This window comes from Cucurbita pepo, chromosome 4 (genome assembly GCF_057944985.1).
Source record: "Cucurbita pepo subsp. pepo isolate OVF chromosome 4, ASM5794498v1, whole genome shotgun sequence".
In the NCBI taxonomy this organism is placed as follows: Eukaryota; Viridiplantae; Streptophyta; class Magnoliopsida; order Cucurbitales; family Cucurbitaceae; genus Cucurbita; species Cucurbita pepo.
The window spans coordinates 12,491,498-12,518,267 of NC_141801.1; the positions used below are offsets into that span (position 1 = coordinate 12,491,498).

General features: G+C 37.8%; 5 protein-coding genes and 1 pseudogene across 8 annotated transcripts; 4 read left to right on the forward strand and 2 right to left on the reverse strand.

The window, feature by feature from the left end:
* Positions 1-5,994: 5,994 nt before the first annotated feature.
* On the forward strand, positions 5,995-8,507 carry LOC111792366 (uncharacterized). The gene is made up of 2 exons (XM_023673774.2): positions 5,995-7,160; positions 7,439-8,507. Exons 1-2 carry the CDS (start codon positions 6,010-6,012, stop codon positions 8,313-8,315), a joined length of 2,028 nt encoding a protein of 675 aa, XP_023529542.2. The 5' UTR covers positions 5,995-6,009; the 3' UTR covers positions 8,316-8,507.
* A 177-nt stretch (positions 8,508-8,684) lies between these two features.
* Positions 8,685-11,853, reverse strand: LOC111792807 (uncharacterized; annotated as a pseudogene). The gene is made up of 4 exons (XR_015420572.1): positions 11,441-11,853; positions 10,656-11,318; positions 9,650-10,064; positions 8,685-9,149 (listed from the first exon to the last, which is right to left on the reverse strand). The product of XR_015420572.1 is annotated as an uncharacterized LOC111792807 (transcript).
* Positions 11,854-11,915: 62 nt separating this feature from the next.
* CYP77A5P (cytochrome P450, family 77, subfamily A, polypeptide 5) lies at positions 11,916-14,418 on the forward strand. Of its 2 annotated transcripts, XM_023674394.2 has the most exons (7): positions 11,916-12,555; positions 12,703-12,813; positions 13,039-13,255; positions 13,337-13,670; positions 13,795-13,856; positions 13,944-14,016; positions 14,158-14,418. In XM_023674394.2, coding segments are annotated over exons 1-7 (1,293 nt in total). In that variant the 5' UTR covers positions 11,916-12,060; the 3' UTR covers positions 14,159-14,418. The 2 variants fall into 2 exon arrangements, with proteins under 2 accessions (XP_023530162.2, XP_023530161.2); XM_023674393.2 differs by having other exon boundaries at positions 13,944-14,418.
* A 1,105-nt stretch (positions 14,419-15,523) lies between these two features.
* On the forward strand, positions 15,524-16,117 carry LOC111792808 (non-specific lipid-transfer protein 2). Its single transcript, XM_023674396.2, has one exon. It carries the CDS (start codon positions 15,641-15,643, stop codon positions 15,929-15,931), a length of 291 nt encoding a protein of 96 aa, XP_023530164.1. The 5' UTR covers positions 15,524-15,640; the 3' UTR covers positions 15,932-16,117.
* Positions 16,118-16,708: 591 nt separating this feature from the next.
* LOC111792806 (uncharacterized) lies at positions 16,709-20,224 on the reverse strand. Its single transcript, XM_023674395.2, has 6 exons — positions 19,482-20,224; positions 19,125-19,342; positions 18,778-19,054; positions 18,608-18,693; positions 18,441-18,532; positions 16,709-17,519 (listed from the first exon to the last, which is right to left on the reverse strand). The coding sequence occupies exons 1-6, from the start codon at positions 19,737-19,739 to the stop codon at positions 17,278-17,280; spliced, it is 1,173 nt and encodes a 390-aa protein (XP_023530163.1). The 5' UTR covers positions 19,740-20,224; the 3' UTR covers positions 16,709-17,277.
* A 1,091-nt stretch (positions 20,225-21,315) lies between these two features.
* Positions 21,316-24,703, forward strand: LOC111794096 (LEAF RUST 10 DISEASE-RESISTANCE LOCUS RECEPTOR-LIKE PROTEIN KINASE-like 1.2). 2 transcript variants are annotated; one of them, XM_087123609.1, is made up of 4 exons: positions 21,316-21,584; positions 23,117-23,152; positions 23,246-23,524; positions 23,596-24,703. In XM_087123609.1, exons 1-4 carry the CDS (start codon positions 21,413-21,415, stop codon positions 24,534-24,536), a joined length of 1,428 nt encoding a protein of 475 aa, XP_086979735.1. In that variant the 5' UTR covers positions 21,316-21,412; the 3' UTR covers positions 24,537-24,703. The 2 variants fall into 2 exon arrangements, with proteins under 2 accessions (XP_086979735.1, XP_023531998.2); XM_023676230.2 differs by lacking the exon at positions 21,316-21,584 and adding an exon at positions 21,591-22,992.
* Positions 24,704-26,770: the final 2,067 nt, after the last annotated feature.

The window sequence follows — 26,770 nt, forward strand, 5'->3', positions numbered from 1 at the left end:
CAAGATTATAGTTTCTGTGGAGTTTCGTGTGGAGTTTCGAGCGGCGTTCTAACCCATTAAACTAAGTATTTAGTTTTGCTCGAAATTACAGTATCTATGGAGTTTCGAGCGATGTTCTAACTTTTTATGATCCGTTGAACTATACTAAAAAAATTCCGTTTTGCTCGAGATTACATTATCTTGACCAATTTTGGTTGGTGAATAGATGATATTATTGTAGAAAAGAAAAGGGGATTGGGGAGCTACAATGTGACATGTTGTGTTTGATTGTATTCTTTCAAACAAGAAAGCAGCTTATTGATGAAAGCAAGATATATATCAACTTTAAAACGTCGGACCCAGCCACATTCTATCACCCACAACACACGCTGTCAAACTTTAATGGACGGTTCGATGAGTCGCCATCATCCCACCACCAGCACTAATTAAGAGATCAGTTCATCACAAACTTTCACCCTACAAATTTAATCAAAATCTAAGAACAAAAGCATCAAATGTTGTCAGTATATTTGGAAGAAGAAAATCCTTGTAAATGGGTAGCTCCTCTTTGTTCTTAGTTTTGTGGGTTTTGATCATAATATTGTTTGTGATGAGTGATATCAAGGCCTTAAGATTCAAAGACATCTCCTAACACATATTTCTTATCCTGGATGTTGTCGTTCTATAAATCACAAGTTTTTGAATAAAGTAAAGGCCTTTAAAATAGGGCGGTTGTGTCATTTTCACATAAGCAAAGAGGAAGAAGAGACGACCCATAATCTCTGTAAAACTCCGTGAAATGGTTCGTGAACCTGAACCTCAATGTTACAGAGATATTATTTTTTAGTGACGAACCTGAACCTCAATATTACCGAGAGATATTATCTTTTAGTAACTAACCTGAACTACAAAGATATTATCTTTTACTTATATATATAAGTGTTTAAAAAATTTATAATTCATTCCCTTATTTAAATTGATTTATGATTTAATTTAAATAAATGAACCTTTTGCTTTATATACACATATTTATTTTATTTTATTTTTAATGTTGTGTTTAATAAATTTTTAAAATTTTAAATTAGTTGAATAAGTAAAAAATATTTTATAAATAATTTATAAAGAAGTGACTTTGATAATTGGGCCTGATAGAACGGCCTACTGATACCTAGAAAGATTTGATTAAGCCCAAAGCCCATACCATCGAAACCTAGAAAGATATTTTGTTTAAATATTAATTTACAAAAATGTCAATAAATGAAAAAATAATAATAAAAAAAAGGGGAAAATGTCAACCTAAAAATAGAAATATAATATACTCCAGGGTTTTTAATATTTTATATAATTTTTAATCGGACGGTCTTTAATATTTTCAATTTTTTTGCAAGATTTACCAGCCATTTAATTTTAAAATAAAAAATATATATATTAAGAACAATCAAAACATGATTTAAAAATAGTTATGATAAAGTTGATTGATCATGACACTATTATTTTATTAATATATTTGAATATGTTATCTTGTCCCTTCATTTGATGATATTTGACACGTTATATATCTAACTTTATCTTTTCTTACATCAAAATAACACTTTTGATATTTTTTTTAAATTTTTTTATTTCTAGAAATTTCCAATACTTTTTAAGATAAAATTGGTAAGACTACAACTATAAATAAACCCTCACTCACGTGAAAATTATTGTAACCACGAACATTTGTAATAAAAAAATTAGATTTAAAAATAAGCTGAATCCCATAAAAATTTTGGATTACCACGAAACAAAAACCTCCCTAAATAAATTGGATAGGACAGGATGTTCAAGAACATTTACAAAGAAAAATAAGAAATGAATGTTAATCTTTCCCACGAGAGTCAGTGAAGTTTGACATGCTGACTACCATGAATATCGACGGAGATTGTCTGAGAACTAATAGGTCTAACTCTTGAGTTAGTTAGTTAGTTATGGTTTTTGAGGTTGAATCTATTGGAGTGCTTAAGGTTTTACATATTCGACCCTTAAAGGTTGATCCCTACAAGGGTTAGCCATGACCCATGAGGTTGACTCCACAAGGGTCGGGAAATGGCAATATGATGGATCCTATGACTTGAATCTTAACGAGAATTATTTGAGAAAAGTTTTTACTGAGTAACCATTCTTCATACCGAACGTACCGTAAGATTATGACAACTATTTCTAAACTATGGTATAGATACAACAATTATGATATTTATTAAATTAGGGATTGTGCAAGTGGGAGCATGAAAATGCATTAATTGCCTTTACAAGTAAGGGAAGCAAAAGGCCACCCTAAGCCCCCATCCTAAGCTGTAAAGCCAATTTGTGAAAGCTCTTTGAAGCTGGCTTATAGCTGCCATGCATTTCCTGCCTAAAACCCTTTCTTCTTATCCTACTTCCTCAAATTTTCACCAACTTTCTACGCCCATCTTTAAAGTTTCGAACGCATTCATAAAACGTTACCAACTTATCTACAAAAACATGTTATATAAATGAAGATCTAGAGAAAGATTACACATTTCTCAACTTTAAACTACAGAAATGAAATTAAAATGTGGACGCGTACATTAATTAATTAGGATAATTACACGATATAATTGATTACTAAATTTTGGGTAGTTGGCAGTTCCCCCTTCTAGGGTTAGCCATTAAATACAAATTAAACCACGGACTCCAAAACAGAGGGAGTTAAAGGCATATGGGGAAGGGGAGGAGAAGATATGAGAGGCTAAGAAGAGAAAGTTCAGAAGTTGATGAAGAACAGAATCATATCAAGAATTCAGCCATAACATTGGGAGGAGAGAAAGGAAGAAGAAGAAGCAATCAAGGTGTGGAGCTATGGAAGAAAATGGAAGGCAGCAGCCCTAAATTAGGGCATCCCTTCAAGACCTTCATAGCTACTTATGAAGCAATCATGCTTTACTTTGCACACAAGCTTGTGATGCCTCAACAATGGTGATCTTCTACACTTTTGTGTTCAATTTCAACGCCTTTAATACGCTTCATTCATATATCTCCCTCTTCTTGGTTTTCTGGTCGTGGATATGTTGATAAAATATAATGGAATAGAATATCTTTACTGTTTAACATTAGTATCACATTTCAAAAATATTCATGAACTTTCCAAAGTAGCATTAAAACGTTTGTAGATAGTATATAAGGCGTTTGATATGAACCAAGAGACATCAATCATACAATATATTTTACTGAAGATTTGAAGAAAATATTATTGAAATTATCAAAAGATATTTCAATTCATGCCACATCAAAAAAGAATGAAATTTGTTATAAATTTTGGGTGGATTACAATTTAGAGTAATTTAGAGATATTGTATTTCATTAATGTATTTTAAGACCAATTATATCATGGTTAATTATGGCTAGTATAGATGTTACAACTCTTGGGATGCCTTTCCTAGTTTCATTTTGAGGCGGTATAGAGTGATGTATGCTGTATTTGTAAGCAGACTTGAAAAATATAGTAGGAGCATTTGTGCTCTTTTTAGCCAATGGTTAAGTTTATTTGCAATTCTATGTAGTTTAGGTTGCACGTAGAATCATTCAAGCTCGACATGATCAATCTTGCTTGTGAAGTGATTCAAATCTCAAACAAATATTCTTGCATTGAGATATTTGATCAACAAGAATCATTCAAACTAGACATGATCGATCTTGCTTGTGGAGTGATTCGAATCTCGAACAATATTCTTGCCGTGAGATATTCGATCAACAAGATAATCCGAATCTTACTTCTCTTGTAGTGATTTCCACATATCAACGTTGATAAACAATTTTCGTCAGTAAAAAAAATATTAGAATTTTTTTTTTAAAGTAAATGCATTTCATGTTACTCTTAAAGTATCGTAAAAGTATTTTGAACTTATTAAAAAAAATTAAAGAGTATTAATGAAACTTTATAAATGTATTTACGTGTATCTTAAGTTTAGATATTATTTTAAAATTTAGAATTATTTTTTAAATAGAGTATAAAGTTGAAGTATTTTTTATTAATTTAATTAAATTAAAAATATATAAACCGATTTATTAAAGGCTAAAATTAAATACGTGAGATCAATCATTACACCGTGAAAGTATAGAAGATGTTTAAGCTTTAATTATTAAATAAAACAGTTTAGACTTAATTAAATGAGAAAATATTAAATAATTTTCTTTTTAAATCCCACTTTCATTAAATGCGGTTCCTAACTGTCAACAGATGGATGAAATAAAAAAAAGAAGCAATGAATAAATTTATTAATAAAAGAATAATAAAAAATGATTAAAAGTATATAAAAAAATAAATGGTTCTAGAAAACTCCATAGATTCAAAATGGGAGTTATGTATTAATTGGGATTTCCTATAACCCATCATGTGACTGCAAGAACAAAATACCAAAAATGCCCCTTTATCATATGAACACATGTTGGCATTGACAATGAGAATATTCTTTAAAATTAAAATATTTTTTAATGTGTACCCACATCATTTTTATTATATTACATTTACAACCTTTTTATTTCTAAAATTAACCCTAAATAAATTATTATTATTATTTCCATAAACCAATATTTTCACATGGTTCTAACCTGTCACAAAAAAAAATTTAAAAAAAAAACCTTATAGTAACAAAATATAGCTAATATGAATATAACATTAAAAATAGTTATTTTAATTTAATAAAATTGAGACGTTGATAGTGACATTTTAAACTTGATTAATTCGTATTTATATCTCATGTATAATTATTTCAAATATTATTTTTTAAAACTGAGTGTTATACGTCAATTAAATATATATAATATTATATTATAATAGTAAAAGTATAGAAATATAAAATATATTATAATCAAGTAGGAAAGGTGGAAAGGAAAAAGGAAAGCAACGTTAAAATCACGAAAGAGGAAGCCTAAAGATGTGTATGAGCTCTTCCTTTACTCAACTTCCCATTTACTTGAAACAATCAATGGAATTGTAAATGCATGCATCACATTTGACTATGCATTAAACTTCTCAAATTCTCTTCATTTTTTTTACATTTTACTATGTTTAATTTCATCATCAACCTCATTTCCATCAACTTTTTGATTTTCTCCCCGTCATTTTGATCCAAGTTCATCACTATAGAATTAAAAGATTAATAATACGAAGAAAATGTCGTTACAACGAATATCTTTCAAATGAAAACTAATATAAAATTTAGTGTGCAGTGTCATGATATTCACTACACGTTCATGGTATTAGATTGAGATCACTTGTGACATGACGTGTTGACAAATACTTGTGAATTGGTTCAATTATGTCATAAATGACTTTGTTAAGCCTCTTAGAGCTATTTTAAGTGTTTGGAGTTTATTACCTCACTTGGGTCAAGTCATCCCGTGTATGAATTTATTTAGATTAGATAACTTTATAGTTTTATATTCGGGTCGTACGAGTTATTTGGACAATGACGTCATATATGAATTTGTTGAGCCTTTTGAGTCTATTTCAAAGGTTTAGAATTTCTTATTTCACTTGGGTCAGGTCGTAAAATGTATGAACGTACTTAGGTTAGATAACTTTGAACAAATTATAATGTACATTGATTCAAGTCAGCTAAGTGAACGCTATTGAATGCTAGTTGGAGATGAAATGCACGATTAAATATTGATTTATTTTCTTTAATTCTTTGATTTCAAGTAATAAAATATAATAATAAGTGCACTTAACCAAGTTTCACCTCTAAGCCAATTCTTTTGTATATAAAAAAGCCATGCTATTGCCTTAAGTTTACTCAAATTTACCCTAAACTTTAAATGTAAGAAATATTCTCGTTTCATATAATAAAATTATAAATAATAATAATAATAATAATAAAAAAGGAACATTTAAAAAAATAAAAATAAAAAGTATATAAAAATGATTAAATAATACCCATATTTCAATTGAAGTCTCCAGTTGTGTATTCCATTCCAATCTTTCATTAAAACCCAAATTTTCGCGTCTGAATTCATTAGTACTGATTCACTGTAATGGATCCACCGCCACCACCTGCCGCCACTGCAACTACGGCTGCGGCGACCGCCGCTGCTAACTTTGCAGCGACCGCCATTCAGCACAACTATCAGGATTCCATAGAATCCTCACCCCGTTCCAACAACGCCGACTCTTGGGACGACCCTCTCCCGCCAGTGCCAGGCGCCAAACTTCGCCTTATGTGCAGCTATGGCGGCCACATTATCCCTCGTCCTCATGATAAGTCACTCTGCTACGTCGGGGGTGATACACGTATTGTCGTCGTCGACCGCCATTCCTCTCTTTCCGACCTCTGCATGCGCCTCTCACGAACACTCCTTAATGGCCGCCCATTCACCCTCAAGTACCAGCTTCCTCACGAAGATCTCGATTCCTTAATTTCCATAGCGACGGATGAAGATCTCGAGAACATGATTGAGGAATACGACCGAATCACCATGTCTTCGCCGTTGAAACCTCTGCGAATCCGTCTGTTTATCTTCTTCACGAAGCCTGAAACTGTGGCTTCTATGGGTTCGTTGCTCGACGATGCCAAACACGAGACGTGGTTCGTCGATGCACTAAATAGCTCGGCCGGGATGATTCCGAGAGGGCTTTCCGATTCGGCTACGATGGAGTGTATGGTGAATCTCGACGCGGTTCGTGGGAGTGATTCGTGTAATGATTTGGAAAATCAAGGTCATGATTCTCTAGGGCATATTGACAAACAGGTCGAGAAGAATAGTAATTCGGCACACGATGTGCAATCGATTCCTGATTCTCCCGCGGTGGAAAATGATTCTTCGTTTGGTTCGTCTTCATCGGTGCCGTCGATGTCCAACTTGCCGCCGATACGTGTGCGTGTGGAGGAGGCGGAGGTCAGAGTTCAAGATCCCAAGGTGGGATTAGAAGAGCAATTTGGGCAGATGCATTTTGGTGTACCTCCAATTCCTACTGCGTTGGCTGCTGCCGCAGCTGTTTCATTGGCTGCTGTTTCTAATCACGAAAATGCCAATCGGGTCTTTAACGACGACGAGAGAGCGGAGCAGGGAGGTCCGGTGGCGTTCCGGAAGCCTCCATTGCCATTGCAAACCTTGCAAAACAGGACTGTTGTTAGTCCTGCTGTTAGCGGTGGTTTTAGTCTACCGTCGCCGGATTCTGTTGCCAGGTATCATGTTACTCATCTGCAAATTAATCATTCAGCATGAATCTGGGTTTTGCATCTAAATTTCACATGCTCTGTTTCGTCGGCTAATTCAAATACTTTTGACTGATTTTTTTCCCAATTGCTTGTTCCTCCGGCCAAACATGTATTATTTATGCTTATGAGCTTACAGCATCTTGGTAGTGTTGATCTTCTCCACATGTTCTTTTAGAGTGTTTGCTTGTTGGATTCTAATCGGTTATGAAATGGTTCTTCATTCAAAATTCTTTTTGGTGTAACAGCGACAGTAGCATAACATCTGCAAATTCTCAGTCCAAACCCATGTATTTCCAAGACCAAATTGTAAGAGACAGCTCAGTCCCAGCCATTCCCATCGCAGACAGCGATGGTTTCATGACAAGTCAACAAGTACAAATTCAACAGCTCCATGACCCTGCCTATGTATTAACCTCACAATTAGATCAGAAGCAGCCACAACAACCACAACAATTCGTCCACAGCACCACCCATTACATCCATCACCAATACCCTACAGCCGCGGGGCATGTCCCCGTTCCATCGTATTATCATCCTGTTTACACGCAAACACCATCTCAACAGCAACTCCATCATCCTATTGATCAGCAATATCCAGTCTATTTAATGCCCATTACGCAAAATCAACCAACCTACAATATGCCTGTTCAATCTAGTCCTGCTGAGACTCCAATGGCTGCACCCAACCGGCAAGCATCAGCTAGTCCTACCATTGTCGCTTCTCCAGTTGCTTACAATGATAGTAATAATCAACAGCCCTTCTATCCTCAGAAGACAGTTCCAGCAGCTATGCCAGAAATGGCTGCAAGCATGTATAGGACTGCAGTATCCACGACTCCTCCTCCTTTATTACAGGTTTCTCACAATCAGTTCCAGCAACCATACATGGGTCTTTCCCAAATGAACTATCCACCTCAGTCTATAGCCATTGCTCCCGCACCCTCCAGCGCTGCTAATTATGGTTTTGACTACACTAACGCTCCAGCGCAGAATATCCCGGCTACCCCAATGTCTTCTCAGTACCAAACTATGACTCATGCAGCCGCGGCAGCAGCTCTATCAGATGCGTCTAGACAGCTTCCTTCAGATGGCTCACAGCAGCAGCAGACCAGGAACTCGTAGGTAGTACTCGCTAAACAGGTAAGACAAGAAAATATGTGCCTTTTCCCCCTTCCCCAAATCATTGTTAAGCTAAAACTTATTAGTTTTCATGCATTCGATAGAATATGAATAATCCATGTAACACTGTATTCTCATTGCTGTATCCTGTTCTTGATGACGGTTTAATGGTTGAAAATGTTGTGCTTTACGCTATTACTCTTCTTTTAGATCAGATTGTAGACAAAACGTATAATGCTTTTGAGTATCTATTATTGATCAATGGGACAACTTTGAATATGAGTTCTAAATCAAGAAAATATAATAAAGTATAAACACATTAGACTCAACCTCAAAATTTGAAAGGATCGGAGTTTTGGAGATTTGTATTCCTCTCTTGGGAACCTCTCATTCATTTAGAATTTCCATATATGTTCATGAAAAAGCACAATAGAAAAGTACATAATTAAGATACATTATTAATTCCTAGTTCCTATAGTCGTAAAGATAGTTCCAAGTGGTCAAAACATCGCTATTGATGACAAAATCAAAATTGATGGACATGTTCTACAATTGTGTAACATTTTTTTGTAAAAACCAATGAAAAAATACTTCACCAAAAATGTTGAGCCAAATGTGTATTCTTCTTTTCAACAGCATCATGAATCAAACAATGAAGCAGATTAAGGGCATGATGGTTGCAAGCCCCTCTCCATAAACTGGGGATTCACACGCAGCCTCTCCTTAACATATGAAGTTCGAGCATCCTCTACAAGTTTGTTGGTTTTCCCAGCTTCCTCAATTAGAGAAAAAAGTGTCCCAAGGCAATCCTTTCTATTTTCCTCTCTCTGTTCAAACCTGAGAAATACAATTGAAGTCAGAAGCTAATACAAATTTAAACAAAGACAGCGCCAGTTCAGCAAGATCTGAGAGAGGTTCATGGTCAATATGCCTTTCTTGACAGAGAGAGAGAGAGAGAAGTAAAACTGGTTTTCGACCTCACATGCAGAAAATGAAGAGAGAGGAACCATAATGAATTTTTTATAGTCGACGGAATGAATAAACGAGTACAAGGTGTGGTGATCTGTCCTGTTCGATTTGTCAGTGACATGTGCTTGCCTACTCAGATGTGTCAAGTCAGATACTATAACAGCCAACATCGGTTGTGAGATCCTACATCGATTGGAGAGAAAAACGGAAAATTTTTTGTAAGGTGTGAAACCTATCCATAACAGATGAGTTTTAAAAAAGAGGACAATATCTGCTAGCGGTTGGCTTGGGCTGATACACAGACCGTAGCAGTTCTAGGAGAAGTAGCAACCGAATTAAACATTAGAATATAGTATAGTTGAAATTACCTCTGACTAGTGATGATAAGCTCATCTTTCCCAGGATGATAACGCTTGCCAACCAATTCCCTTAGTCGACGGAATTGGTAGTTTGATAAACCAAGCTCCTTCACAGTAACAGATCATTTCACTTTTCGGTTTTTGGGATGCCATGCATCCCCGCCTGGTTCAAACACAACCCTTGTTTGCCACCTAAGAATTGGCCCTTCACCTGGCGGCTCATCCAAGTCTTTTTTGTTATCTGCCACATCTGTTTCATCAAACTTGGGGGGACCTTCTGCCTCCATCATCTTTCCATATTCCATCACCATCTGATCTCCGAATTGTTTAAACTGATTGTAAGCTTCTTCAGGTTCAAGCTCCCCTTTTTCACACAAATCCCCTAGCTCGTTGTATTTTGCTTCTAATTTTTTCTTCGTATCATCTAGTGAACAGTTCATTACCAAGAAACGGGGGAAAAAATATTATTCAAAGAGAATTTACTCAAGATATTACACAATATAAATATAACAATGATTGAGTGTTCATATCTTGTTTGAACAAAAAGTAACAGCCCAAGTCTACCGCTAGCAGATATTGTCCGCTTTGGACTTTCCCTTCCGGACTTCCCCTCAAGGTTTTAAAACGCATCTACTAGGGAGAGGTTTCCACACTCTTATAAAGAATGTTTCGTTCTCCTCCCCAACCGATGCGGGATCTCATAGAAAGTGAAGCAATCTATGACATTACAAACAGACATTTGTCTGACAACATACCAACCAAGGATCACTTATATTAAGTACGCGATAGATACATCATACATGGCTCAAATGATATCATAATGTTTCTAGAATTCGAGGTTAAGGGTATCCATCAGCAGTTTCGTTTCATTAGTTTTTTTACCATACCCACCGAATTCATGAGCAGAGCAACGGGGCAGATGCGCCTCTCGCAAAAAAATTAGTCCAGAAAGAATAAATAAGCCAATTGTAACACGAGAACGGACAAAGCAAGCATGTAAAGACAAGGGGCAAACCTGGAAGGAGCTTGTCCCAACTAAGCATGTCCTCCAAAATCTGTTCACACTCCTTGGTGTCCTTCAGGATCCCATGCTTAATGCCATCCTCAACAAGCTCATCCCATTTTTTGTCATCCATGTTGAAGTATTCATCCTTTACCATTTTTTTCATAACTATATCCCTAGCATCGTAAAGATCATCAATCTCTTCGTCTGTCTCATACAATTCTTCAAAATCAGATTCAAACTCTTTGTCCTTCACATCATCCGATGGTTGCATTCGTAGTTCTTCATCAAGTTCATCATCCGTATCCTCATGCTTTCCACCCAATTTCCTCTGAAGAATAGCTTCAAGAATTGATGGTAGTGCCTCCTCATCACCTTTGAAGTACTTGTCTATCTTCATTTTCAATTCTGGGCATAAATTTTGTGGGTCATCAAATGGAAAATATTACAATTTTGAGCTCCCATGATTCATGATATAGTCGCATTGAAAAAAATCCAAATACCGCGGCAGCAACGTTAGATCCAGAGATCATCGCTCAAGACATCAATTGCAGTAAGAAAAAAAGAACGTACATTCAAAATTTCACCCAATCTCAATGCGAAGCATTAGATCATGAAGACAAATCAGCCAAAAAAGTGATAGATTTCCAGCATTTCCCTAAATACGAACAAAACCTACAAAATTTCACATCATACAAAGATGGATTATCAATTTCGTAGTCCTAAGTTCAATCGCAGAAATCAATAGGAAAGTAGAACGTTCGGATTTGGAAAAAAAAAATAATAATAATAAACACCTTTGTTGCTCACATCTTGTACGTCCAAACATGCGCCTGCCGCCTTTCTTCTGAACCGGCAGCAAATTCGCTTCGGGAGCACTTACAGAATCTTCCTTCGACGGCGAATCGTTGCCGGACGAGAAGAGCCTGAATCGAGACCTGGCTGGGGATGAAACCAAGCATGGAGGAAAGGCATTGGGCTTGTAAGTATGAGAATAGAGAAGATGGATGGTTCCGAGCTCTGAGAGAAAGGTTTCTCAATAGAGTCCATTTCATGGCTGTCCTCTAGGGTTTATGGTTGTTCTCATTTCGGAGGGTGAGGATTTTGCCGGCTTTCAAAGCCAAAATGCTACCGCGCTATTCCAAGCATAACAAAAATTTAATCTTTTTTTGGATAAGGAAAATTTTAAGCTTATTCTTATGTTTAATCAACAATTAAGCTTCCTAAAAAAAATTAGTTCTAAAATAAGTAATTTAAAAAATTGGAGCGAGAAATGAATTGTTACTGCGATTTGTTTGCCCATAAGCGACAATGAGAAAGCCGGTTCGTTGCTTACTCCGTCGCGATCCAGTCGTTGAACAGCGACGGCTATCAAAGTCCCCAAATTCACCATTCAAATCCCCTTCAGAACATTCTCATGAGTTCCACTGGGTTCTTTATGCAATTGGAATCCGATACTGCGTCCAGATACTGTCCATTATTCGACTTTCGAAGCAACCGGAAGGAGAAATCATCGATACCCATTTCGCTGCTGTGTGTGAAAATGAAGGCGGCGACAGTACCGTTCGAGTCAGGAATGAGCTTCGGGTTCAAGAATTTGATGGAAACGTTCACAGTGAATGTGCAGAGAGCAGAAAGTAGGGCACTGAATGTTCCATTGTTTGAGCCGTTTACGATTGCGTCTTCGAGGCTTGAAATGGTGGAGAACGTAGCGATAAGGATCGAGTTGAGTAATGGGTGCGTCGGATGGGGTGAGGCGCCGATTTTGCCTTTTGTCACTGCGGAGGATCAGCCTACCGCGATAACGAAGGCAGGGGAGGTTGGTGAACTATTGCAGCAGAGACCACCGTGTAATTTCGGCTCAGCGATGATGCAGATCGGCGAGACTCTTCCTGGCCATGAATTTGCTTCTGTGAGTAAACAATTAACACATTGGATTTTTGGCTTTTGACTTCATTTTTTTTTTTCGTTACTCAAATTGATAGGACTATGAGATGAAGAATTGTTCCATGGCTGAGTTTCTGAATCCATGTTTGTTTAATCACTGTATTGATTAAAGGTTAGAGCAGGAGTTGAGATGGCGTTGATTGATGCAGTTGCCAACAGCGTTAACATACCTCTATGGAGATTGTTTGGTGGTGTTTCAAACAGTATAACCACCGACATAACAGTAAGTTTGGATTTCAGCCATTTCATTTTGTTCCTTTGTTACTGTGAATCTCATTCAATATGTCTGGAGATTTTATTTTTGATCATGAACTGCGGTGAACTCATTTAGTTTTATCCAAATGAACCTAGTAAATATGTGGATAAAGAAAAATCCTGTTTAAATCAGTGAGGAGTAAGCCAAAAGAAACTTGTCACAGAACTACTTTCATCCATTTTATATATGCAGATTCCTATTACTTCTGCTTCTAATGCTGCCAAATTGGCTGCGAAATATCGAGATCAAGGATTCAAGACGTTGAAGTTAAAGGTAGGAAAGGATCTAAGAGCTGATATAGAAGTTCTGCAGCGCATCAGAACGGTTCATTCTGATTGTGAATTCATCCTGGATGCCAATGAGGGATATGACACTGAGGAAGCTATTCAAGTTCTTGATAAGTTACATGGTAACGGATGAGTACTTGTGTAATTTGATTTTGTGCTATTCCATGTATGGTTTCCCTAAAGTTGGATTATTACTCATACAGAATTGGGGGTGACTCCGACTCTGTTTGAACAACCAGTTCATAGAGACAACTGGGAGGGTCTCGGAATTGTTAGTCGCATCGCAAGAGATAAATACGGGGTATCTGTTGCAGCTGATGAGAGCTGCCGGAGTTTAAGTGATGTTAAGAGAATAGTGGAAGAGGATCTTGCAGATGTTATAAATATAAAGCTTGCCAAAGTTGGAGTTTTGGGGGCAATTGAAATTATTGAAGTAGCAAGGGCTGCTGGATTGAGTTTAATGATTGGTGGTATGATAGAGACTCGACTTGCCATGGGCTTTTCCAGTCATCTTGCTGCTGGTCTCGGGTGTTTCAAGTACGCATACTTTATTTATTTTGAGTTTACTCTTAGTCGTGGGTATACGTCTTGATTTGCTGAGCTATTCTTAGATTGGTTATTTAGCATGCTTGTTTAGCGATTGTTTCTTGACCAAATGCAGATACATCGACTTAGATACACCACTTTTATTGTCAGAAGATCCAGTTCATGGGGGTTATGAAGGTACTCTCAGCCCAATCTAGAACTTTTGGTTCATTAAAGTTGTACTTTGGTAATGCTGATCTAATTATAATGAACTTTTGCAAGTAGTTTCTGGTGCTGTCTACAAGTTCACAAATGCCAGAGGCCATGGTGGTTTCCTTCACTGGGATAACCTTGCTTGGTAAACTTTATAGTCTCCTTGAAGATGCAGATATGAGCTTATAAACTACAATGTTACATGAACCTTGTTTGATTATATAATTGTTTATATTAACTACCCCTTTACTCTAGACTGATACAGATGAGTGTGTGATTTTTGTAGATGATGATTATTTTCAGTTGAATCGTCTAAATTAACAGAACTTTCGCTTCATGATTTCCCCCGAGCCAAAGTCTTTCCGAGTACAAATGTCTGGGCAAATCTGGTTAGTGAAAGTTTGAACCTTGTATTGATAAATATGGGCGAATTCTGTAATATGTTTCATGAATGTTTATCAGTGCTCATACTTGATGGATGTAAATTTTGTTTGTACGGTTGATTTCTTTGCTACACATTCATAAATAGTTACTTTTATTTAGGGAATTTGAGCCTAATCTAATTGGTTAAAACATATATTATTGATCAAAATAACTAACTTCAAACTCAAACTAATATATATAAACAAGCTATTTAGTATCTAACTCATCTCTATAGTTGCCTAAAGTGAGTATAGTTTAGTTGCATTCGTATGTACTCTTTACCTTTACGTCTAAGGTTGAAATCGACAAACTTTCTCATTTGTTATGCTAAAAAGGTTCAAATCTATATTTGTTGTACCGAGAGAGTTCATCCCTATCATTTGAATAGCTTATCAAATCTCCTAAAGAAATGAGTTGTTCTAACTCCAAGTCAATTTTGATATATAGCAATGATATATAGCAAACAAGGATTTCTTAGAAATGAAACGATGTTTATTTCATTTGGAGGACCTTAAAAAAAATTATTGTATCACTTGCAAATACAACCTCAACCATCCATAAACCTTTGAGTCGAGACGAAGATAATTTCTTCTCTCTAAAACAAGATCTCTAACTTCTATAAATAGTTGAACTAAAATCGATCGTAAGGCATGCTCAAAGACTAGCTCAAAGACTATGCATGATGGTGAACTAACTATATGATGAAAGTAGAGCATGAGGTTTCAAAAGGTGTGTCCATGTTAATCTTGGAAGGCCACATAATGATATCCACCACTCCAACCCTCAATCTAAATGGACCACTCCTACATCCTTTTCTTCCCCCATATAATTGAAATCAAAAGCTGAGAAGTTGGAGTTATTATTTCCTTAAAGAATAGGATAGAGTGACTTCTTTGCCTTTCTCTCCATAATGTTCCAAATGGGTGATGATGATTAAAGTAGAACTCATGGGTTATTGCTCAAAATGATGTGTGTGGCTCAACCATTATATTACACACCACTTGTTTCTACAGCCACATATTAATGGAATTTTAGGTGCCAATCAATCATGAGTTCCACCTGGCTATTAAAAATTAGACATAGCATTTGCAATTACCATGGTATTACATCTAATAATGTTCTCTCGACCCATAAGTTGTTGAACTAGAAAAAGGTTTGAACCCATGATGAGATCTAGCCATACAACTTTTCCCTTCTAGATCATCTCCATCAATTAACAATAGAACATTTCTCTAACTCTCTCTCCAATTTCCCCCCTATAAATTGACATCCAACAGCCAAACCAAGCCACAAGCACCCAAATCATCCATCTCTCTTTTTCATTTCCCCAACTCAAGAACAAAACAATGAAGGCCTCATGGGTAGCCATATTGACAATAATAGCAGTTATTTTGATGTCAGAGTCAAATGAAATGGTAATGGTGGAAGCCGTGACATGCAACCCAATGCAAATGAGTCCTTGTATTAGCGCCATCATATCATCAACGCCGCCCTCCAAGCTGTGCTGTGCCAAGATCAAGGAGCAGAAGCCTTGTCTCTGTGATTACCTCAAGAACCCTTCTCTCAGGAACTTTGTGGACTCTCCAAATGCCAGGAAAGTCGCCAATGACTGTGGAACTCCTTTTCCCACTTGCTGAAAAATTATTCACAGGCCGTTTTGATTTTAAGTACGTGTGTGTATTGATATGTGATCGTCTTGTGTCGTCTATGTGTTGCAGTGGTTTTTCATATCAGTATGGCTACCTTTTGTAACTGTGTTTTGTTGTGTTGTGTTCTCTGTGCTGTTCAATAATAATGGGAACTTCGAGTTGGTATTATATTTATATGGATGATTCATGATTCCCACCTTTTTTTCTACCTAATATTTCCCAACTATTTATGTTTTTCACCACATTTCTTGAAATTCTAGCCCGACTATGGTAAGTTAAAGTGGAAGCATATTCCTACCTCTAAGTCGTGAGTAAGATTGATGCATACTATGAACATGGCATGATTGATAAAGTCCGAAGTATATGGTAGCAAATGAGTACTTGATGAAGTTCGAGCACGAGTTTTTTCGTGCTCGTGATCATTAATATTTGAACCTATGATCTAATAGTCTGAAGTCCGAGGTATTTTGTAGCATAGATAAAGTTCGAGTTATCGGGGTTACGATCATATTAGTATTTAAATCAAGTTAGTGAGTGCCATTAATGCTCCACAGCAAACCTTTAACATAATGGATTTTACATTAGTTGCACTAATTCTACTTTAACCTAATATGATTTATTTATAATCACACAAAGGTCAAAAGATATGATGATATGAAGTCCAAGAAAAACTCTCTCAGTTTAGAGAAACCTTCTTTTTCAATAGAATACCATTCCCAGAAGGTTTCACATCAAGGGATAAAAAAGGGCACTGTGATTCCTCCATTCCCACTGCAATTTCAACCAATATTGGTTGAGGAATATGATTCCTATTCAATCCAGAAAGGTTCCATATATCTCATCAACTATAAAATGCTATAAAGATAACATCCAGAATTCTGTCTAACCTTGTTCATCTATACTTGTTTGAAGACAGTTCACATCAAAACATACGTAATATGCACACGAATTGTGCTTCTTGACATAAACTTGGACAAGAAGACTAAAAAAGAGAGTGACTTCTCACAAGTTTCCAAGGACAAACTGTAAAATGATAGACAAACCTTGTATTTGATTGCCACAAGTTCCCACATCGCTTTTGCCCTTCAAATTCTACTTCACATGAACTCTGTCTGTTCTGCTGCTATTCCTCCATTTCAGACATGTTTTTTTTCTTCTTTTTTGTTAACTGCCTCTATGAAATGTATTCCAGGAAGAACAAACCAGCCAAAATCAAAATGTAGCACTACTGGTATTGAGTGCAGGTCTGGTCGTCGATAAAGGCACGGATTCATTCTTTTGGTAGTTTTGACTGGACGGTGTGGAAGTAGAGACATCTTTTGAGTAATCTCTTGTCATCTCCAGTATGTCCCATGTGATGCAAAGAACTGAAAATCGGGTTGATTGACCTGAAGATGCTTCAGCCATTTGTCTGCTGCCTGCATCAGGGAGCTTGCCATTTGATGCTCGTTGACACCATTTTGCGCCCAAATTGAGCCTTTGAGCTTGTAAGAAGCCATTCCAAAAACAGGCAAGGACATCTTTGGGGTACCATCAACGTCATTTGAATATATCAGTGTCTGGCCATGCACATTCCCTGTGAAGCAAATAGAACGATCACCACTTGCAGAGAACAAGCCAAACAAACAATCTAGTGATTTTGTAGGGGCTAGAATCACTTTTTTCATGCTCTAAATCACCTCAAAAACATGTCAATTTAATGTTTGATTTTACACTTTTAACGATAACAACGCTTATGAGTATGAGAGTATGAGATGTTGGAAGAACTCTGGCTATGATTGCTTGTTCTAATTCATCTATAGGTAGGCTTAGTAGAAGTTAATATGTTTATTCAGTCGACAAAACAGGTGAATAGATGTAACATCACAAATCCACCGCTAGCAGATATTGTCCGCTTTGGCACGTTACGTATCACTGTCAGCCTCACGGTTTTTAAAACGCGTATACTAGGGAAAGATTTCCACTCCCTTATAAGAAAAGTTTCATTCCTCTCTCCACCCAATGTGGGATCTCGCAATCCACCCCCCTTGGGAGGCCCAACGTCCTCGTTGGTACACCGTCCGGTGTCTGGCTCTGATACCATTTGTAACAGCCCAAACCCACCGCTAGAAGATATTTGTTTTCTTTGGCCTGTTACGTATCACCGTCAGCCTCACGGTTTTAAATGTTTCCACACCCTTATAAAGAACGTTTCATTCAATCCAACCCCCGTAGGGCCCAGCGTCCTCGCTGGCACACCACCCATTATCTTGCTCTGATACCATTTGTAACAACTCAAGCCCACCGCTAGCAGATATTGTCTGCTTTGACCCGTTACGTATCGCCAGCAACCTCACAATTTTAAAACGCATATACTAGGGAGAGGTTTCTACACTCTTGTAAAAAAATGTTTCGTTCCCCTCTCCAACCAATGTAGGGAGCTTAGAAAGCATGCATCTTGAAGATTACCGAGAAAACTACAGGCCAAACCAGAAGAAACTAAGAAGTGCCATATTACCTCTAATGGGTGTGGAAAGGGAATGATATGTCAAAAAGCAAGCATCCAAATCTTTTAATGTCGGGCCAGTGGGTATACGGTATATTGGGTACCTACAATTCCAGCGGATGAAATGAACAGCATGTTCTAGAAAGCCATTAATAACATGGATTCAGCAAATAAATTACCAAGCTACAGAGACCCAACTGGCTGCCTGTATATCACAACTTCTTAGAGTTTTCAGACCAGGATATTGATAGGCAAGATCAATTATCTGTCATAACACAAACAATACCAGTAAACTAATACGGCTCTCAAAATACAACCAAATGAACTAATAATAAACCAGCTAGCTAACCTTATCAGCCAGTGGTACACGTTGATAAGGAGGATCTAGCTCAAGAAACTGAAACAGCAAAACACTCCGAGGATCATCACTTGAAACCCCTTCCTTTATCATGCTATGTTCATCACTTAAAGATGTCTTTCTCATTTTAAGTGTGTTTTCACAAGCTAAACGGTGATGAACCCACTGTTCTTTAGTAAAGTTGCAGCTGTTTCCAAATTCATATTCAGTGCTTCCATCGCTGCTTGTATCTCTAGAAGAGTCAAGATCACTGTCCTCACTACCCACCCTACCAATATAAAGAACCATTAATTCATGATCTCTTATATTGTTGATTTCAAGCAGAAGAATTCAAGTACCTGGACTTAGAATCTGATCCAATTGGAGCAGGTTGGCCATATATTTGGATACCAGACAAATATGGAACATAGTATTGAACAACGGAGTCACCTCCATTAAGTACTAAAGGAACTCCAGCACCGTAAGCACTCCACTCCTTGAAAGACTCCCACAGATCATTCAGAATGAAATAAGGTTGAAAACCAAAACCACGAGGCAACCAACCCCTCATACTTGTCTGAAAAAGACAAAAACATGAGCAACCCATTAAAGGGCTAAAAGAAACCAAATTAAGGGTATGATCCTAATTTGGATATTAACTCAAAATTTATGAGCAACCCAATACGTAATAAACTTCCTTTGATTCAAACATTCACCTCAGAGAAGAACTGCGCAGGAACTGAAGGCCTTGTGGCGTCCAAGAATCTCTCCAAGTTGCTCTTAGGCTGAAAAATTAATGGGTTAGAAGTGTTTATAGTAGAAGCCACAAGTTTAGTGGATGGGGTCTCAGTTTCATCGGTCTTGGTAGCTCTCCTGGATGGGTTTTGCCGATTATAATTCTTCCGTGCCCTAACCGGAATATAAAACCGATCTTCACCTTTGATTCCCCCAAACTGCAACGCAGTTCCCAACATTTTGTATATCTAAACAGAGGAAATTACAGAGAGATTATAATGGGGAGCCCCCAAAGTTGTGTACCTTTTTATTGGAAATAAGAATTTTGAATACAAAAAGACGAAAAGAAAAAAGAAAGTATGGAATTCTTTGAAGTTCCCCCAAGTAGAACAACAGCGATGAAATGTAGTTTAAAAGAAAAAGAGATTCAGATTCTTTAAACTCTGCTTTGTTCTTGCAAATAAAAATACAAAAAAGATTCGAAATCTTGTCTTGAGAACACTGAATTCGATGTTCGCAAAACAAAGGAGAAATGAAAATCGATTCAAAAACTCTGTGGGAAAGATTAGAATAATGCACGCAATGAATGACTCAAATGCGTTTTGTGTGAATTAAGAAACCAGGGGAGAAGGAAAGTGCAGAAAGAGAGAGACAGAGAGACAGAGAGAGAGAGGAAGAAGCTTGAAGCTTGAAGCAGAGAGTGTGTCATACAAGAAGAAGATGACATAATAATGATATACCAAAAATTAAGAAATTCTGTTTATTTAATTATATAAAACTCTGTGGGTCCTTTTCTTAGAAATTTTACCTCCTTGGGCCAATTTCGAAATTAATGAATAATTCTGGGGTAAGGACGTAATTTTGTCCAGAAAATTTCAGTTTTTTTAAAATCTACTTGGATAATGTTTTAAGCCCAGTCAGCATTCACTTTAGCACAATCATCAAGCCACGTAAGCAATTATAATATAACTAGTTCATGATGAAAACAAGTTTGAGTTTTGATTTTCGGGTGTTGTTAAAATTAAATAATAAATAATGTAATGAGTTTTTTAGATGGAAGGGTTGGAATAATGGTGTGTGAGATGATGAGATGGAAGAGTCAAAATCAAGTGGGGGCCCATAAAGTGATTAGAAATGGAATCGGAGGCCCAATATGGAAAAGGAGTGGGCCCAATAATACCTGTGATTGGAGATGGGACATTATTATTATTATTTTATTTTCCTCGTTTCTTTGAGCATCATCCAATTTATTGCATATTCTTCGGTCGCTACCTACTTTACCACCATTCCCCGTTGCTCTCATTGGCCCATCAATCACATCCTCACCCGCTTCCCATTGGGCCGGACTGCATCCAAAATTCCCATTGGACCCTTAGTTTCATCGGCCCATCAATGACATCCTCACCCGCTTCCCATTGGGCCGGACTGCTGCACAAATTGGGCCGGAGCATCCAAAATTCTCATTGGGCCGTTACTCTCATTGGCCCATCAATCACATCCTCATCCGCTTCCCATTGGGCCGGACTGCATCCAAAATTCCCATTGGGCCGTTGCTCTCATTGGCCCATCAATCACATCCTCACACGCTTCCAATTGGGCCGGACTGCATCCAAAATTCCCATTGGGCCGTTGTTCTCATTGGCCCATCAATCACATCCTCACCCGCTTCCAATTGGGCCGGACTGCATCCAAATTTGGGCCTGACATTAATAAAGTCCGAATGGAAACATACTCCAATAACGCATGAATGAATTTCGTGGAGCGATCCGAAGACTATTTCCCGCGTCTTTCTAGTTGTAGTCAATGCGTAGCCTTTGGCCGCCATAGACACGAAGCTTCACCGTCTTTCTCTCTCTCTCTAAATACCCTCTGCTCTCTTCTCTTCTCTCTTTCACAGCTGCTAGACTAAGAAATGAAGATCTTTCTCCTGCCGACTCATTTTCAGACCGCCACCGCACTTTTCACCTTCGCCGCCGCCTTCCTCCTCCTATTTCCGCCGTGTCTCGGCGAACACGATAGCAATGACGAATGCCGAGGGCTCTACTCGACGACATCGTGTGTTCATCCCTCTCCGCCTGCGTCTGGTAAGACATCTCTCCGCCGGAACTTTTCATTGCTCAGTTTTATCTTCTTTTTAGTTTTTTGAAACTTTGGCCACGTGGCTTGGAAGAAGTCAAAACTCTTGTATGAACAGCGCGTGTGGAACTGTGAAATTTGGTGAGTCAAATTTCGTACACAAAAAAGGCAGCTCATTTTCGTAGTGCTTTTGTTGTTGCGTTGACCCAGTCAAAGTTTGACCTCTACAATTCTTTCTATATATATAAGAGGATTAAACTGCGAGTGAAGGTAATACTTGGTTGGATCAGTATAAAAATAAAAATAAAAATAAAAATAAAAATGTAGAAAAATAGCTAGTGGGGGACAGAGTAGGTAATTATGTATAATTAAAGACTTAAGTGTACCTGACGTTTTCCTCCCTGCTTCAACTAATCAAACCTTCCCACTTGAAAACCATGGCAATTACACTGATAATGACAATTTCGTCCCTGTCTTGTCCATTTCTCTTGTTTGTCAAAAAAGCTCTTCCACTCGATCACCCCATCTTATTCAGCCCTTTGATCGTGTTTGTTGAAGAACTGGTGGAGTTTCCCACAAGTTTTTGTTTTTTATTTTTAATATCCACTCTGTTTGACAAATGCATTGGATTCAAGAACAATTTCAAAGATTGCCCAACAAACTCCTTTGAGAAATTTCTTCCAAAGGCATGTGTTTTCTTCCCTTAGATTCCCATTTCTCTATACAATTTTCCTCTTCTTCGTTCTTCTCACCTTCCTCCCATGGCTTCCAAGCTCCAAATCCTCTTCAAACCCACTCTGTTTTGCTTCTTAACATGCATCTTCTCGACCTCAGCTGTGCCGGATCATAAGCTCAACCCCTGTCCGCCTAAAAGCTGTGGATATGGTCCAAATATAAGTTACCCCTTTTGGATAGATGGCGTGCACCAACCTTCCTGCGGAGACCCAGATTTCAAAATCAAATGCAATGAATATCAGTACCCAGTTCTTGAAATTTCCGATGAAGATTTTATCATCCAAAACATTTTCCCCCAAAACCATTCGTTTCTGTTGGCCAGTGCTGCAGCTTACGACCAACCTTCATGCCCCTCGCATAATATTAGCCTCCATGGAAAACCCTTTTATTTCACTTCGGATACTGAAGATTTGTTCTTCTTCTATGATTGCCCATCAAAGCCTGAGGGTTACATCTTTGAACTGAATTGTAATTCCGATGAAACCCACTTTTCTTTTGCGATTTTCCACAAGGGTCTTGTGGAGTTGGAGAAATCTCGCTTGCAGTCTTGCCAGTCTATGATTCGTGTTCCTATCCGCAAGAACTCGATGGCTAGAGATGATTTGGGGAAATTGGGTTACGTTGACATTTTGAAAATGGGTTTTGTTCTGAATTGGAACTGCAGCGATTGTAAGCGAAGTGGTGGGTTTTGTACATTTCAAAACAATCTGTTTATGCGTTTTTTGTGGCGATTATGAACCGATGAAACTGATGAACATACGATGCCAATGTTTGTATAATGTTTTCTCTTTGTTTAATGTTGCAGGAAATGGCAACGCAAGGAGAAACAACATTATCATTGGTAACACATGAACCCGCTCTGTTTTTACTCCTCTGTTCATACGTTTGCCTCTCTTACAAATGATTAAAAACTCCATTGTTTTCATTCATCCAGGTACGTGCATTGGCTTTGGAGCCTTGCTTTTGAGTATAATTGTTCTATGCATCTGCTACCGACGACGCCAACTCCGTCGTAAACGTTCTCACGCCGTACCGTATGCACAACGGAGCATTCCCTTGAATCCGTCGAATCCCCATTCTGTGGAAGAGCTTGAGAAGGGAGATTCATACTTGGGTGTTCATCTTTTCTCTTATAAAGAACTTGAAGAAGCCACCAACCATTTTGACTCCAATAAAGAGCTTGGAGATGGAGGCTTCGGCACGGTTTATTATGGTAAGAGAATTCATTTAAGTTCAATCATGAGTTAGTGATTGTTTGATTGATCTTTTCGTATATCTGTTTAGGCTTACTCAAAGATGGGCGTGCCGTTGCTGTCAAAAGGTTGTTTGAAAGCAATTTCAGGAGAGTTGAGCAGTTCATGAATGAGGTGGAGATCCTAGCCCGCCTGCGCCATCGTAACCTCGTTTCGCTTTACGGTTGCACCTCACGGAACAGCCGTGAGCTTCTGCTTGTGTATGAATACGTCTCGAATGGTACGGTGGCCGATAATCTCCATGGAAAGCTAGCAAAGCCTGGAAAGCTTCCATGGTCTACAAGAATGAAGATTGCTATAGAGACTGCAAGTGCTTTGGTGTATCTCCATGCTTCTGAAATCATCCACCGTGATGTCAAAACCAACAACATTCTCCTTGACAACAATTTTTGTGTTAAAGTAGCCGATTTCGGTTTGTCCCGTCTCTTCCCGCTCGATGTCACGCATGTCTCAACCGCTCCACAAGGCACTCCTGGCTATGTCGATCCGGAGTACCATCAGTGTTACCAACTCTCTGATAAAAGCGATGTCTTTAGCTTCGGTGTGGTACTAGTTGAACTCATATCCTCAATGCCTGCTGTTGACATCACAAGGCACAGACAAGAGATCAATCTATTCAACATGGCTATCAAAAAAATCCAAAGCCACGCATTGAATGAACTCGTCGACCCTTCACTCGGTTTTGAAACGGACTACAAGATCCAAAACATGATCACCGGAGTAGCCGAGTTGGCATTTCGATGCCTACAGAGCATGAAAGATGAGAGGCCAACAATGATGGAAGTTCTTGACACTCTGAACATCATACAGAAACAGAACGCCGAGAAAGGGAATGATCGCGATACCGACATTTCGGCTAAGGACGACGCCGTGCTACTGAAGAATGGCTATGGATCTTCTCCAAGCTCCCTGTCTGTATCTTGGGTTAGCAGTAACACCTCCACAGCAACGAATGAAACCGTCAGTGCCTAAGCCTCTCTTCCCTCCCTTGCCATGATCAAGTAGCTTGTAATCATATTCCATTTCCATGTCCCTCATCAATCTATTACTCCGATGAACTTCTACATGTTTTCGAGATGTATATGATGTTTAAGCGCACGCATTTTTTTGTGTTTATTGAATTGATTCTTCATTCTTTACGTTCGAATTCTTTAAAAGAAAGCTATATTTCATCTAAGTTAAATTACAAGTTTATTTCTAAACTTTTGGTATCTTGACTAGTCAACCCAAATCAACGTCTGGACGGAACGACTCTAGGGGCGATGGGTTCGGGAGCCCTTGCGCCATTGTTCGAGCTTGATGGTGGGGTGCATTCGTCAATGAGGTGTGTAGGGCACTCGCGAATAGACGCCATTCTATCTTCATCTAGAAATGTCAAGTAATTAAAAACATATATTCTTTATGGAATCTCTCAAATTCAAAAAAAATATGAAGTTTTTGTTAGTTTAACGACATATTTATGGGTTGAAATTTTGTTGAGTTATGTATAAATGAAAGTGAAATGTAATTTAGAAATAATTTGTAATTTAGGGAAATTATTTTGGGCTGATTTCCATTATACGTATTGGGCCTCTTGAGCGTGATTATGGGCTTTCATGGCCTTGAATTGGGCTGGGCCGCTTCAATTGGGTCTGTATAGGTTTAAATTAGAGTTGGGCCACATGTGGGGGGAACGTCAACTCTAATCTTTATCAATGAGCAAAGTCAAATTCATTACATTTCAAAAAGAACATAATTGTATTTCATAAATTTCTCTAAATCTTATCAAGAACATAAATGATTTTACACATTAATCACATATAACTTGTGCATTACATGGGAGAATAAACAGATAGCAGCACGGTTGAAAATGACTTTTAAGAGTGATATTTTGCTGTCACAATGAACCTTTACGTAGTATGACAATAATATATATATTTGTTCACTTTAGTCATAAGTTTTCGTGGTTTTGGTCTCAATTTCAAATAAAAAGTCTCAAGCCCACGAAAAAGTTGGTTCGCCACATGACTACATTGTTAAGGCTCACACGTTGATATTATATTATCCACTTTAAACATAGAATGTCATTTTTTTTATTGTGTATTTAAACAATCACGAGACAAGAGTCCTCCTTCTCCCTCCAGCTAAAGCACTTAATGTTGCGCGCCTAAGAGGGTAGCGCGCTTTCAGAACTTTAGGTCATTGACAACCCTTGACAGAGGGCATAGTGAAAGAATCTAAGCAAGAAGTTGGACTAGTGGCTTTGCACACTCCATCCTTCGGCCCTTTGGGTCTCGGTCAAGCAATTCCATTGCCTTCACTCAACCAACTGGCTACCAACCCACTACAGGATTGACTCGGATATAGATTTGAAAACTACTTTTTATGTATATATAAAGTCATGTCAAAGACATACACTCATAAATTGAATACCAAAATTGTGTGAATGCTTGTAGGTGGCGATGTGGATATCGAATATGATGATCATATGGTGTTGTTTTTTTGTGAAGAGACTATGCAGCATAAACTGGCACAGATGTGGGTAGGTAAATGCTTGGTGAAGCGGATTTCCAAATTCCACCTTTAATTTGTAGTGGTAGTGGAGCTTGCTCGGACACACAAATATCATCCTCACAGCCCTTACTCCATAAATCCAATCCAATATACATTGGTTGGTGTGTTCATTTAGTTGAGTAGGCTGAGGTCAACGTATATGAACTGCTCTAGATTCTCCAAGTCTTGCAACTTACTTGCTAAAACATCTATTTTGAGCCAAAACATCAAAGATTTGACTAAAAAGATGGCAAGAATGGTCAACTTTTAGACTAGATTTAAGCTAAAGTTATCAGTCAATTGGTTTGAAAAGGGGCAGAGGAAATAATAAGGTGGGGAGTGGTGGTGGTAGCCATGTCTATTGGCCATGATACCTTAGAAATGGAAGATGAATCTAATGGCAATACCTCGGTGTGGATAAGAAGGCTCAATCATCAACCATTTTGGTCGGCAACAAAGATGATAATGTCGTTTTCATAGTCGCCTTCGTGTACTTGCTTGTCAATTATCGTTCTTTCTCAAGATATGGCCATTGTTTGTTCTTTTATAACATTTCTCTCTACTCATTTAAAAAAGTTACAATTTTTATCGATTCATATTAACTATGTATGTTGATACATAAGTCTTGACAAAGGGAACACGTGATTCAATAGTGGCCTTTTAGTTTGAGGAGA

Coding starts and splice junctions, on each gene's coding strand:
- LOC111792808 (XM_023674396.2), top strand. CDS start 15,641: ATGAAGGCCTCATGGGTAGCCATATTGACAATAATAGCAGTTATTTTG.
- LOC111792806 (XM_023674395.2), bottom strand. CDS start 19,739: ATGTTGGGAACTGCGTTGCAGTTTGGGGGAATCAAAGGTGAAGATCGG. Junction 18,694..18,777: donor GTGTACCACTGGCTGATAAG/GTTAGCTAGCTG, acceptor GTGTTATGACAG/ATAATTGATCTTGCCTATCA. Junction 18,533..18,607: donor AGTTGGGTCTCTGTAGCTTG/GTAATTTATTTG, acceptor CTGGAATTGTAG/GTACCCAATATACCGTATAC.
- CYP77A5P (XM_023674393.2), top strand. CDS start 12,061: ATGAGTTCCACTGGGTTCTTTATGCAATTGGAATCCGATACTGCGTCC. Junction 12,814..13,038: donor GTATAACCACCGACATAACA/GTAAGTTTGGAT, acceptor TTATATATGCAG/ATTCCTATTACTTCTGCTTC. Junction 13,671..13,794: donor GCTGGTCTCGGGTGTTTCAA/GTACGCATACTT, acceptor GACCAAATGCAG/ATACATCGACTTAGATACAC.
- LOC111794096 (XM_023676230.2), top strand. CDS start 22,338: ATGGCTTCCAAGCTCCAAATCCTCTTCAAACCCACTCTGTTTTGCTTC. Junction 22,993..23,116: donor CAGCGATTGTAAGCGAAGTG/GTGGGTTTTGTA, acceptor TTAATGTTGCAG/GAAATGGCAACGCAAGGAGA. Junction 23,153..23,245: donor GAGAAACAACATTATCATTG/GTAACACATGAA, acceptor TCATTCATCCAG/GTACGTGCATTGGCTTTGGA.
- LOC111792366 (XM_023673774.2), top strand. CDS start 6,010: ATGGATCCACCGCCACCACCTGCCGCCACTGCAACTACGGCTGCGGCG. Junction 7,161..7,438: donor TCGCCGGATTCTGTTGCCAG/GTATCATGTTAC, acceptor TTGGTGTAACAG/CGACAGTAGCATAACATCTG.